At 51.9% G+C, this 14121-nt stretch overlaps 4 protein-coding genes across 4 annotated transcripts; all 4 read left to right on the top strand.

The window, feature by feature from the left end:
• Positions 1–569: 569 nt before the first annotated feature.
• On the top strand, positions 570–2226 carry N7515_002884 (uncharacterized protein; the record flags this gene model as incomplete). Its single annotated transcript, XM_056663628.1, has 4 exons — positions 570–895; positions 976–1086; positions 1147–1492; positions 1687–2226. 4 exons carry the CDS (start codon positions 570–572, stop codon positions 2224–2226), a joined length of 1323 nt encoding a protein of 440 aa, XP_056525741.1.
• Positions 2227–2625: 399 nt separating this feature from the next.
• On the top strand, positions 2626–5052 carry N7515_002883 (phosphoketolase family protein; the record flags this gene model as incomplete). Its single annotated transcript, XM_056663627.1, has 1 exon — positions 2626–5052. One exon carries the CDS (start codon positions 2626–2628, stop codon positions 5050–5052), a length of 2427 nt encoding a protein of 808 aa, XP_056525740.1.
• A 674-nt stretch (positions 5053–5726) lies between these two features.
• Positions 5727–6989, top strand: N7515_002882 (M20 family metallopeptidase; the record flags this gene model as incomplete). The annotated part of the gene is made up of 1 exon (XM_056663626.1): positions 5727–6989. One exon carries the CDS (start codon positions 5727–5729, stop codon positions 6987–6989), a length of 1263 nt encoding a protein of 420 aa, XP_056525739.1.
• Positions 6990–8248: 1259 nt separating this feature from the next.
• On the top strand, positions 8249–13545 carry N7515_002881 (uncharacterized protein; the record flags this gene model as incomplete). Its single annotated transcript, XM_056663625.1, has 8 exons — positions 8249–8421; positions 8474–8561; positions 8675–8731; positions 8783–8845; positions 8891–9199; positions 9258–9566; positions 9722–11369; positions 11405–13545. 8 exons carry the CDS (start codon positions 8249–8251, stop codon positions 13543–13545), a joined length of 4788 nt encoding a protein of 1595 aa, XP_056525738.1.
• Between the last annotated feature and the right edge of the window lie 576 nt (positions 13546–14121).

Here is a 14121-nt window from a genome sequence, read left to right as displayed (position 1 = left end):
AGCCCTGGAGGAGCCCTCGTGGAGAGTTCGCATTGAAATGGTGAATTCACAACCTTTGTTCGACAAGTCCAAACCGCGAGGATCGAAACCACACCCAATGAGGTAGTGACTTTGAAGAGATCGAGATTAAAGAGATGCTACAAGCCAAAAGAGGACTCACAGAGAACATGACTGTGCCGACATGGCCAACCAGATGCGCTACGCGGACGTCAAGGGCACGGTCAAAGGCTGTTCTGAAACTCTTGCTGCATGGTCTCCAATCTCAAAGAGAGCCGACAATTTTCTCCCACGGTATACTCGGTACTCTGCGGACTCTTTGTTTGGTCTTGTCTGTGCCTCGGATTTCTTTGACTTCGTAAGGAAAAAACTGCATTCGGTGTTATGCACATGGAAACTACTCGAGATATAAATACCTCAATGGTTTCTTTTCTAATCGATCGGGCTCTATGCACATTATACACATTACACGTCTGAATCCTAGAAGTATACATTCGGGCAGTCGTGATAGTTCTGTCGGAATTGCAATAGTGGAACAGGCGACAGACGAACCAGCCACATCACCGACTGAGATGCCTCGCCGTCGCCATGCCAAGCGATCACCAGGAGCATTACCTATACCCAAAAAGCGCAGAGCAGAAGATGACAGTGATGCTGGCCCAAGCAAGAAGCGAAAGGATGGAGACGCAACAGATGCTGCTGCTTCTAAACCTGCACCCATCGATGTACAGAAACTACTAGCTGACCTGAAGATCGATTACGCCAAAAAGGCACCACCTCCAAACCCACCAATACTTGGGAAAAAGCAGGCCTGGGGAAAGGCCAAGGACGGCGTGATCAAAGATATCGAAAGGGCCCCTAAGGGCTGGAATTCCGATGAGCCTGATCTACTGCCTGAGTAAGATCCAGCTGTCCTGACTATTCGATGGTAGATTCATTGCTCAATATGGATACTGATTCTAATATGGATATGCGTAGTGACTTGGATGCGCAGATCAAACGATGCAATGAGAGGATCAAAGATGGAATTATGCCTCAGGTCTATGAACTCAAACTGCGGGAGCTCGAAGCAAAGCAGAAGGGACGCCAGTGAGTCTATACAGTGCCCAGGCTATTCTATTTATAACTGATCCAATTTTTGCTACCTAGGAAGTTGATGAAGGAGAACCTTGGACTGCCTTGGCCCGTGGTTAAACGCCTTGACGGGCTGCGGGAGATCCAGGAAGCGCTTGCGACGGGACTGGGCCGGTATCCGAAGGAGTCCAGTGATGAGGACAAGGCCAAGCACGGAAATCAACTCGATGCCGAAAGCATGAGTAAAACTGCGCGTGCCATCGTGGAAGCTTACACAACGGGCAAACTGCAGTGGAATCCGGGATTTGTCACCTATTGGTGTGATGGAAAGCAGCTCTGCAGCCCTAGGCCGTTCAGATTGGATGAATATCGTGTCCTCCACGATCTAAACAAAGGACATGCATCGTTTTGGGTGGAAGGGGTAAGTCCTCCCAACCTCTATGAAAGATCAACATACCAACGAGATGTACATTCAGCGCGAGGATTCCACGCCCGGGTCTCTAAAAGCTAGTCGAATTAGGGGCGCGCCGCCATCTAACTACGACGGTGGCAGGAATTTGTATTATGTATGTTTCTCATGTCTTATTGACATCGTTTTGGTGCTAACCGTTCTAGATGGACATTTGTCTTCGCATCCCGGCCATTCAGCCGCAGCCGGGACAATCTGATCCAGCTGCTGCTCCACCAGCACCACGGCGGACTAATACGCCACTTTCATTCAAATGTCTTGAGGACACTGGGGCCTCAGACATGCTCATATACAACAGGGACGTGGAGTACCTGCAAACATTAGATCGCGATTATAACGGGAACCCGCATCCGCTGCCCCGGTCCTTGGGTGTTTGTAATTACGGAATGGCGAACGGTAGCAATGTTTCCATGGCGGTCAGAGAGTTCGAAGTCAACATGTGGGATCCAGCAAAGCACAGTTATGTGTTTGCCGACTGGGAGGCGATCCCAGTTTGTCTCAGGGATGGTGAACCCACTGTGCATGGTCGGTTGAATGGGCCATGGGTTCGGAACAGGCTTTACTGTGCAACTGCTCCTGATCGAACAAACCAACTGTGGATGTTCGACTATAACCCTGGAACAAACATTCCTACCGCGACTACGGCTCAGATGACTGCTCCCTATGAAATGCCTTATCTTGAGTGAATTTGTGAATTTCTCAGTCATTATATAGCTTTGATCTCCGTTTGCTTCATGTTTGTTCGTTTTGAATTGCTTGTCTAGTATTTCTTTGAGTTTGGCACATCTGGAGAGAATGTTCTGCAATAGTTTTCTTATTTTCTTATAGATCTCTACCTACTACCCAGAGAACATGGCACTTGAGTACATCTAAAGCACGAGTCCAATACTAAGAAGACTTCTACCAAGTCAAAGTGAATGAAAGAAAATCATTTCAAGTTCTATCAAAATGCAGCTGTGTTATGTGTGTATACGTCATTGACTTGGGTTGTGGTTGATAAAAGCTTCGTTTCCAAGATTCTTCCTCTTATCTTCATCAATTCCCCTATCTTAATTGTCAGAAGTCATACATTGTCAGTATTACACATGGCATCCAATAAGAAGAGCATCTCTGCTTACGGCAGGGCTCGCTCGACGGTGGAAGGTAACCCGCTCGACACCGAGACAGTCCGCAAAACCCATGCCTACTTCCGAGCCAGCATGTATCTATGTCTGGGCATGCTCTACCTCCGCGACAACCCACTACTCAGAGAGCCCCTCAAGCTAGAGCATCTCAAAGCTCGACTCTTAGGTCACTGGGGTTCCGATGCCGGACAATCCTTCACCTGGATACACATGAACCGGCTCATCAAGAAGTACAACCTTGATGTCCTGTTCGTTTCCGGTCCCGGACACGGCGCCCCCGGGATCCTCTCGCAATCCTATCTAGAAGGTGTCTACTCCGAAGTCTACCCGGACAAAGTGCAGGATGAAGAGGGCATGAAGAAGTTCTTCAAGCTATTCTCCTTCCCGGGCGGGATTGGAAGTCATGCGACTCCAGAGACGCCCGGTAGTTTGCACGAGGGAGGCGAGCTGGGGTACTCGCTCTCGCATGCCTTCGGTACCGTATTTGACAAACCCGATCTCATTACTTTGACAATGGTTGGAGACGGCGAGTCCGAGACGGGCCCGCTTGCAACTAGCTGGCATAGCACGAAGTTTCTGAACCCCATCACCGATGGCGCAGTCTTGCCTGTTCTTCATCTGAACGGATATAAAATCAATAACCCGACTGTCCTTGCGCGCATCAGCCACGAGGAGCTTTCGTCCTTGCTTTTCGGCTACGGGTGGAAAGCCTACTTTGTGGAGGGAAGTGAGTTTGACAGTATGCATCAAGCCATGGCGGCTACACTTGAACAATGTGTCACCGAGATCAAGGGGTACCAGAAGAAAGCGCGCGAGACAAAGACCCCATTCCGACCCCTCTGGCCGATGATTGTTCTTCGCACTCCCAAAGGCTGGTCAGCGCCACGAGAAGTTGATGGGCATCTTCTCGAGGGGTTTTGGCGCGCTCATCAGATCCCTATCGTTGATGTCCGCACTAATACTAAGCATCTGCAAGTGTTGGAGAATTGGATGAGGCGCTACAAGCCAGAGGAGCTCTTCGACGAGAACGGCACATTGATTCCGGAACTCAAGGAACTTGCACCAACAGGCAAATCGCGCATCAGTGCCAACCCGGTTGGTAACGGGGGTCTCCTACGCCGGCCGCTTAATCTACCGGATTTCCGAGACTACGGATTCACAGACATCAACGCGGGCAGAACAGTCAAGGGAGGAATGGCCAATATGGCCAAGTTCCTTCGAGACGTAGTCGCCCAGAACATGCACAACTTCCGACTCTTTGGACCCGACGAGACAGAATCCAATAAGCTCTCCGAGGTCTATAAAGCCGGCAAGAAAGTCTGGATGGGAGAATATTTCGACGAAGACGCAGACGGCGGGAACCTCGCCCCAGACGGCCGGGTCATGGAGATCCTCAGCGAACACACCTGCGAAGGCTGGCTCGAAGGCTACATTCTCTCCGGTCGGCACGGCCTCCTCAACAGCTATGAGCCCTTCATCCACGTCATCGACTCGATGGTCAACCAACACTGCAAATGGCTCGAGAAGTGCCTAGAAGTCGAATGGCGAGCCCGCGTCGCCTCCCTCAACATCCTCATCACGGCCACAGTCTGGCGACAAGACCACAACGGCTTCACCCACCAAGACCCAGGCTTCCTCGACGTCGTCGCCAACAAAAGCCCGGAGGTAGTCCGCATCTATCTCCCGCCAGATGGCAACACCCTCCTCTCGGTCATGGACCACTGTCTCCGCAGTCAGAACTACGTGAACGTCATCGTCGCCGATAAACAGGAGCACATCCAGTTCCTGAACGTGGACGCAGCCGTGCAGCACTGTACCAAGGGTGTCGGGATCTGGGACTGGGCGAGCAACGACCAAGGCGCCGAACCGGATATAGTGATTGCGTCTTGCGGCGACGTCTCGACGCACGAAGCACTAGCCGCGACAGCCTTGCTGCGCGAGCACCTCCCGCAGCTGAAAGTGCGGTTCGTGAACGTGGTTGACTTGTTCCGGCTGATGTCAGCCATTCAACATCCGCATGGAATGCCGGATACTCAGTGGAAGGCTATTTTCACCGTTGACAAGCCCATCTTGTTTAATTTCCATTCGTATCCATGGCTTATCCATCGACTCACGTACAAGCGGCCCGGACAACATCATCTGCATGTGAGAGGGTATCGGGAGAAGGGCAATATCGATACTCCGTTTGAATTGGCCGTGCGCAATCAGACTGATCGGTATAGTCTCGCGGTGGATGCGATTGACTTGGTGGAATCGCTTGGGAATACGGCGTCTAGCACGAGGGAGAGATTGATCAATGAGCAGCTTGCGGGTAAGGCCGAGGCCTTTGAAAATGGGCTTGATCCGGAACATATTCGCAACTGGAGTTGGCCCTGGCCGGTTGACTGAGTGAATGTTTTAGGTGAGATGACCATAATGTTTAATATGTCAGATTATCAAAAGTCTTCGATCAGTAGTTACTATTGCAATACTATAATTTACTATTTATGTGAGTGAAGTTGATGAAGAACTGGAATCAAAAAAGAAAAAAAAGAAAAAAAAAAGAAAATTGAATTGGCGCCACCCGGAATCGAACCAGGGCTAACACAGATCATTGTAAACCACAATGTGTCGTCATACCACTAGACCATGGCACCTATTGATGGAAAGGTTTACACATCAGCGGTATATGTTGACCTTGTGGATAGTACTGAAGAGTTACACTTACTTTGCATGTTATGGCGAGACCACCCTGGGGACCATTTCGGTCCCTCGCTATTTCTTGCTTTAGAGTCATAAAGATTAAGGAATGCGGCGAATGCCATATCTTGCAAGAGTCGATATGCAATCCATTTTACTTGAAAAATGCAGCTCGGTAGGGGTTGTCCGGAATTTAGACAAACCTATGAGTCACTGTTTACTTGCGAACCCGAAGACCGATGCCAGCCCCGGGGCCTCGGGCACCTAAGCCCGCTAAATATCGGCTGACAAACTGCCCAATGACCCCGCATGCTCCGGGGCCCCTGGCAGCTTCCCCTCATCAGCCCCCCCATATCCGAGAAAATCACCCACCAGTGCACAACATGGTTCAAAAAGGCTTCTCAGATATACTGGCAGCTGCAGCAGTCAATCTAGACCCATATGAAGATCTATACAAGCACTTCCATGCTCACCCCGAGCTCTCACTGCAAGAAAAAGCCACATCCGAAAAGATCGCCGACCATCTATCCAAGCTCGGAGCCTACGAAATCCACACCAACATCGGAGGCTATGGCCTGGTAGGCGTTCTACAGAATGGCCCGGGCAAGACCATCCTGCTACGCGCCGACATGGACGCACTCCCAGTCAAGGAAGCCACGGGCCTCCCCTACGCAAGTACAGTGACGATGGTCGATGCCGAAGGCATTGAAAAGCCCGTAATGCACGCCTGCGGACACGATATGCACATTACCTGTCTTCTTGCGGCGGCGGAAGTCCTGGCCCGCACACAAGATGCGTGGAGCGGGACGTTGATTGTGCTCTTCCAGCCGAACGAGGAGCGGGGAGGCGGTGCACAGGCTATGGTTGACGATGGGCTTTATTCGAAGATTCCCATGCCGGATTATGTCTTTGGTCAGCATGTGATGCGGATGCGCGCCGGAGCTGTTGGTTCGAGACCTGGGACGATTATGGCTGCTGCTGATAGTATGAAGATTACGCTATTTGGACGTGGGGGACATGGGTCGATGCCGCATCAGACGGTGGATCCTGTTCTTCTTGCTGCGCATGTTGTTGTGAGACTGCAGGATATTGTGAGTCGGGAGGTTGATCCGAGTGATCTTGCTGTTTTGACGGTCGGGAGCTTGCAGGCTGGGCAGACGGAGAATGTGATTGCGGATCAGGCTGAGATTGGGGTTGATTTCAGGACTGTCAAATTGGAGACGAGGCAGAAGATCATTGCTTCTATTCGCCGTATTGTTGAGGCGGAGTGTGTTGCTAGTGGTTCGCCGAAACCACCGGTCTTCACGCCTACGAGGCGGTTCCCGCCTACTTGGAATGATCAGCAAGTGGCCTTGCAGCTTGCTGCGTCGTTTAAGGATCATTTTGACGATTTTGATGGGGATACTCCCCGGACAAACGTTAGCGAAGATTTCTCTACGTTGGGTACTTCTCAGGGCCTTCCTTGCTCCTTCTGGTTCATTGGAGGAATTGATCAGGAACTTTGGGATAAGGCCGAAAGAGGAGAGTCTTCTAAGGAGGAGATTGCTGGAAACCATTCCGCTCGCTTTGCGCCTGTAATCCAACCAACTCTGCAAACTGGTGTGGATGCCTTGTGTGTTGCCGCGTTGACATTCTTGAGGAAGTAACCCAGCCACATACACCGGAGATTTGAGATGAAACCCAGAGCACAATGCTCACGCATTACCAAATCATAACTATGGAAATATAACTACACCTTCGCAGCTACACAATGAGCGACTAAAGACCCTAATTGTGATTTCAAGCATCTGCAGTAGCGTATTCTGCAAGCTGGCTTCCGACTCTCGGGGGAAAGATTAATAGCTACTAATTTTATTACATGCCTTAGGGTCAAACAGAAACTAAAAACTAAGAAGTTAAAGCGCTCAATGCGATACTCTTCGGCGTCTTCGGCGTCTTCGCTCTGAAATACTGAATCAGCACTACCTAGTAACTTGATACGCGTTGCATGGAAGAAATCGGGTACTGTTAATGGAGTCGATTTGGCACACCCTCTAGTCCCAATGCGGTTGGCCCAGTATTATAGACAAAATTGTAATTTATCATGCGTTTCTACATGGTATTACACTTAGCCCTAAATCGACGTGGTGGAGCCCCTTGATTCCTTCCATTGCTCAATTTTCCCTCACTTCTCAATTCTCCGCTACTAGTACTAACTACAGTACTCCGTACATTGCTAGCATTTTTGACAGTCCCAACAATGGATGCTCTCTCTCATATATGAGAGCTCGATCCGTCCAGAAGAACCGAGAGTGTGTTCGGCCAAGTCTTCTGTGAGAAAGAGTCTTCTGTGAGAAAGAGTCTTCTGTGAGAAAGAGTCTTCTGTGAGAAAGAGTGCATTCAACTAAAACAACAACTATGAAGGAGGAAGAGAGAAGAAACAAGAATGGAATCGGCCAAGAAGCTATTTATTCCACTTCTTGTCACAGGACTCAAGACAACAACCATCAGGCATCAACAGGTTGTCCAACCATGGATGGCTTGACCATACAAAAGGTACTTGGTACTTGGTATTTGGTTATTGGTTGATAAGTTGGTGATGGGTCGTCCGTGGCTTCCCACACCCCTCAAAGGCACAGATATTGTACCTAAAGCGGAGCTAAATCGGGTAAATGAATTCATCATCACCATCATTTGTCTAGCGCCGGCGGTTCAGCCGCAGATCCCTGAATTGCACAGCCGGAAACCCGAAACCCCTCAGCTTATGACAGTCGTATAGCTTGGATTTTCCCTAGTCAAGCAGCTATTCATGCCTCCACGCTTTTGATGGAAGTCATCCATCCCAATACCTAGGTCCATATACAATCCGCTTACTAATTACCGACTCCATCCATGGAACCAATGCGGCAGAGCCCACCAATCAGCTATGAACCAAGCCACGACTGTGTATCTGCTCACTTTCGCTCTATCGGTCGCATTCACCTATTATTGGGCCGCCAAAAGAATTCCGAGTCGGCTCATCGCTGATCAAGCTCCAAGGTCGAGATTCGAGCTCGTTCCAGTGAAGAGCTACGTGCCCGCGCGTGCTAGTGGGATCGAGTAGGTGGAACAGCCACCCGAAAGTTTCGATGTTGTTGACGTATGTAAACAGTATCATATTCGTCCATGGCCTCGGATCCAACCCTGATACGACGTGGCAAGCGAGAAACCCCACGAACAGTGAGCAATACGTGAACTGGGTCAGCGAATTTCTTCCAAGTGACCTCCCCCGGAGGTCAGCAAAGATGCTCGCATCTTTTTCTATAACTATGACTCATATTGGAAGAGGGATGCGATCTATACACGGCTCCAGACCGTCGGTACCCATCTTCTCGAACATATCAACGGGCAGATCCGTCAGTCGAAGCATGTGAGTATTGACAACCCCCTTAGCCAATGCTTCTTGCTGATCACTCCGTAGGAGCAGAGTCGATGCTTGGTCTTCGTGGGACATAGCTACGGGGGGGGCCTAGTAGTCAAAGAGGTAGGAGATTGATGTTCCTTTCACGGGGCTTAGCTAATTTTTTAGGCGCTTATTCAAGCCAAACGCAGGCGCGAGTTCAATCACATTGGGGAGCAAACAAGGGCGATTCTTTTTCTAGGTACACCACATCGCGGGACTAGCTTTGGCCCTTGGGGTCGGCTTGCCGCATTCGCCTTGCAACCGCTAGGATCTAATCCATTGATCCTGGCCAATCTGGAATACGACTCTGTGGTGTTGAGTGATTTACACGAAAACTTCATCTCTAGTATACGAGATGATTTGCAAGTGGTCAATTTCTATGAGCAGAGGCCGCTTTGTCTTGTCCGACTAGGGTTCTTTCAATGGCAAATGTTTGTGAGTAGACCTGAAACAATGCACAGACTGCTATAGAGCATACTGATACCGAGAAAAGTGCGTTTCCGAGAGGTCGGCCACCTATCAGGGGAATATGGTCAGCAAAATCGGTCTAGCCGTCGATCACTACGGGCTGAACAAGTTCGATTCAAGAAATGAAAGCTATAATATCATCCTTTCAAAGCTTGCCAGAGTAATGGCACCTTTGGTTCAACCGACGAAGCGCCAATATTCCGTTCCACTTGAGACTGTACAGACCTTTATTCAGCGTGATCGGCTTTGGAAGGAGCTGGAAGAAAAGCTTCAGATACGGCACAGAAGGGCCAGCGTTCCATTTGCAGTCACTCTGCATGGATTAGGGGGTCAGGTAAATCTCAGTTAGCCCTGAAGTTTACGGAATGCAGTGTTGATCGGTTTAACCCAATTCTCTGGATTGATGCAACACGTGAAGAAACTGTCCGATCTAGTTTCAGAAGATGCGCTGCAGAAATTGGGCTTGCGGACGAATCAAACAATGAGCAGTGTACAGCTCTTCTGGACGACCGGGTCATTCACGGTGTGCTTCGATGGCTTCGCGACCGCACTGAAGGGGACGATGAATGGTTGGTTATCGTTGACAATGCGGATGACCTCACTTGGGGCATCAAAAAGATCATGCCAAAGGGAACCCGAGGAAGAATAATTATCACCAGCCGCGATGCCCAAAGTCAAAAGCTGGTCGATAAAGGCTGCGAACAAATTCGAGTTGGTGACATGACCCCACGAGAAGCGAGGATGGTCCTTCTGCGCCATTTGTCCGACAACACCGACTTGCTCCCAAAGTCCGTGCAAGAGGGCTGCGACGAAGTGGCGAAGAAGCTTGGATACTTACCACTGGCGATTGACCTTGCCGGCGCGTACATCGGCAATACTGTTGCCCCTGAACTGTCCCTCACGCAGTATTTAGAAGACTATGAGAAGCACCGCGATGAGCTCTTGCAGATGGATCATCTTCGAGGGTTAACCTCTGCGGAGAGAACTGTGTGGACGGTATGGGATACTACTCTAGAGAAAATTGAAAGAGAGTATTCCCACCTGCAGCCTGGTCTACTCTTGACACTATTGGCTTGTTTCCAAGGAAATATTGTGCAGGACGAAATGTTTCGTCTAGCGAGTCTAGGTATGTCTACGGTCGTCAACGAGCTCGGCGAAGGAGATTGCACTGAGCTCCGAATGTTTATTCCGGAATCCGAAGGAAAGTGGGACAACTTCATATATCGACATAGCATAGATGTCCTGGTTCGCTACAGTCTAATACAGCATGTGCACGGAGATTGGCCTGGTACCACAATGCACAGCCTGGTTCAGTGGAGAGCAGTTCGTCGCGACCAAAGTCGGAATTGGCAGTCGTGGTACACTAGGTTTGTGCTTGCTGCTTGCTGGCAGATTACGGAAGAAGATCACCAGCCACAGTTCCGTCGGCATCTTATCCTGCATCTTCCGGATGTAGGTAATATCGATCCAAACTGTGTTAGCACCAGAGAAATAGGCGAGATTTTCATTTGGACAACACTGGCAAGGGTACACGATGATGAAGGCCGATGGGAGGAGGCCGAGCAGCTCTTTGTGCAGGTGATGGAGACATGCAAGACGAAGCTCGGCGAAGGTCATCTCGACACGGTGACCAGTATGGCCAATCTAGCCTCAACACTTTGGAACCAGGGCCGGTGGGAGGAGGCCGAGCAGCTCTTTGTGCAGGTGATGGAGACTCGCAAGACGAATCTCGGCGAGGACCATCCCGACACGTTGAGCAGTAAGGGCAACCTTGCCTCAACGTTTTTGAACCAGGGCCGGTGGGAGGAGGCCGAGCAGCTAGAGGTGCAGGTGATGGAGACTCGCAAGACGAGGCTCGGCGAGGACCATCCCTCCACACTGACCAGTATGGGTAACCTAGCAACGACGTACAGTATCCAGGGCCGGTGGAAGGAGGCCGAGCAGCTCGAGGTGCAGGTGTTGGAGACTCACAAGGCAACGCTCGGCGAGGACCATCCTTCCACGCTGACCAGTATGGGCAACCTAGCATCGACGTACATGAATCAGGGCCGGTGGGGGGAGGCCGAACAGCTCTTTGTGCAGGTGATGGAGACTCGCATGACGAAGCTCGGTGGGCACCATCCCGACACGCTGATCAGTATGGCCAACCTAGCGTCGACGTACAGTAACCAGGGACGGTGGGGGAGGCCGAGCATCTCGAGGTGCAGGTTATGGAGACTCGCAAGACGAGGCTCGGCGAGGACCATCCCATCACGCTGGCCAGTATGGGCAACCTAGCCTCAACGTACAGTAACCAGGGCCGGTGGGAGGAGGCCGAGCAGCTCGAGGTGCAGGTGATGGAGACGACCAAGACGAAGCTCGGTGGGCACCACCCCGACACGCTGGTCAGTATGGCCAACCTAGCGTCGACGTACAGGGACCAGGGCCGGTGGGGGGAGGCCGAACAGCTCGAGGTGCAGGTGATGGAGACTCGCAAGACGAAGCTCGGCGGGCACCACCCCGACACGCTGGTCAGTATGGCCAACCTAGCGTCGACGTATAGGGACCAGGGCCGGTGGGAGGAGGCCGAGCGGCTCGAGGTGCAGGTGATGGAGGCGACCAAGACGAAACTTGGCGAGCACCACCCCTACACGCTGGCTAGTATGGGCAACCTAGCCTTAACGTACAGTAATCAGAGCCGGTGGGAGGAGGCTGAGCAACTCGAGGTGCAAGTGATGGAGTCTCGCAAGGCGAAGCTGGGCGAGGACCACCCCCACACGCTGGCCAGTATGGCCAACCTAGCCTCAGCGTACCGGAACCAGGGCCGGTGGGGAGAGGCCGAGCAGCTCGAAGTGCAGGTGATGGAAATGAGCAAGACGAAGCTCTGCGAGGACCATCCTTCCACGCTGACCAGTATGGGCAACCTAGCCTCAACGTACAGTAATCAGGGCCGGTGGGAGGAGGCCGAGCAGATCTTTGTGCAGGTGATGAAGACGAGCAAGGCGAAGCTCGGCGAGGACCATCCCCATACGCTGACTAGTATGGCCAACCTAGCATCGACGTACAGGAACCAGGGCCGGTGGGAGGAGGCCGAACAGCTTCAGGTGCTGGTGATGGAGGCGACCAAGACGACACTTGGCGAGGACCACCCCTACACGCTGACCAGTATGGGCAACCTAGCCTTGACGTACGGTAACCAGGGCCGGTGGGAGGAGGCTGAGCAGCTCGGGGTGCAGGTCATGGAGACTCGCAAGACGAAGCTCGGTGGGCACCATCCCGACACCCTGATCAGTATGGCCAACCTAGCATCCACGTACAGGGACCAGGGTCGGTGGGAGGAGGCCGAACAGCTCGAGGTGGAGGTGATGGAGACTCGCAAGACGAAGCTCGGTGGGCACCATCCCGGCACCCTGATCAGTATGGGCAACCTAGCCTCGACGTACAGGGACCAGGGCCGGTGGGAGGAGGCCGAGCAGCTCCAGGTGCAGGTGATGGAGGCGTCCAAGACGAAACTTGGTGAGGACCACCCCTACACGCTGATCAGTATGGGCAACCTAGCCTTGACGTACAGGGACCAGGGACGATGGGGAGAGGCTGAGCAGCTCCAGGCTCAGGTGATGGAGGCGACCAAGACGAAGCTCTGCGAAGACCATCCTTCCACGCTGACCAGTATGGGCAACCTAGCCTTGACGTACAGGGACCAGGGACGATGGGGAGAGGCTGAGCAGCTCCAGGTTCAGGTGATGGAGGCGACCAAGACGAAGCTCTGCGAAGACCATCCTTCCACGCTGACCAGTATGGGCAACCTAGCCTCAACGTACAGTAACCAGGGCCGGTGGGAGGAGGCCGAGCGGATGTTTGTGCAGGTGATGAAGACGAGCAAGGCGAAGCTCGGCGAGGACCATCCCCACATGCTGACCAGTATGGCCAACCTCGCCTCAATGTACAGGACCCAGGGCCGGTGGGAGGAGGCCGAGCAGCTCTTTATGCAGGTCATGAAGACGGGCAAGGCGAAGCTCGGCGAGGACCATCCTTCCACGCTGAGGAGTATGGCCAATCTAGCGTTAACGTTTTGGAATCAGGGGCGGCGGGAGGAGGCCGAGAAGCTCTTTGTGCAGGTGATAGGGACGAACAAGACGACACTCGGCGAGGATCATCTCCTCACGCTGACCAGTATGGCCACCCTAGTCTCAATGTACAGGAACCAGGGTCGGTGGGAGGAGGCTGCAGCTCGAGGTGCAGGTGAACGAGGCGAGCAAGACGAAACTCGGCGAGGGCCCTCCCCGCACCCTGACCAGGGTGGCCAGCCCATCGTCAACGTAGGGGTCCTTTGAAATTTGAAATTGTATGAATCTATTTTGCTCCAACATTGTCGGTGTAGCATGAAAGCTGTTGAGATGCTGTTACAGCAAGGAAAAAGTATCCGTCGGGGAAATTGATTCGTGGGTCGGTACGTCTGTACCAACACGCGGAAGCTATGCATGGGTACATGGGGAAGCTGTGTTGGGTGCTTGGTACGATTACGGGGTAAACCCCAATACGTCCGACAGTCTACTACTAGACAGTATGGAGTTGCACACGTGACAGAATCTTGAGAAGCCAAGGGGAACCAATGCAAAATGAATGGATGTATTGATTGAAGAAAAGAAGAGACAACGCGGAGGAGAGGACACATTGTGAGCCTCGATTACACAACATCTAGTCTGGCGTATTTCTACTATCCATATTCCTCAACACCATCCATCAGAGCTAAACACCAGATCAGACGCGGAATATGTCCCTGTGGGACGATGGTAATGATGATGGTGTTCTTATTAACTCGATTCAGCTCGCTTTACATACATGTCATCGCTGTGGGATTATTGCGGGAAATTCGTAGGAATATAGCCTTGCCAGTTTGCTGAAGGCTC

Source organism: Penicillium bovifimosum (assembly GCF_028826915.1).
Source record: "Penicillium bovifimosum strain IBT 22155 chromosome Unknown utg000002l_segment0_segment0, whole genome shotgun sequence".
Classification (NCBI taxonomy): Eukaryota; Fungi; Ascomycota; class Eurotiomycetes; order Eurotiales; family Aspergillaceae; genus Penicillium; species Penicillium bovifimosum.
The sequence above is the reverse complement of the archived record's forward strand: the minus strand, read 5'-3'. Positions and strand labels throughout refer to the sequence as shown.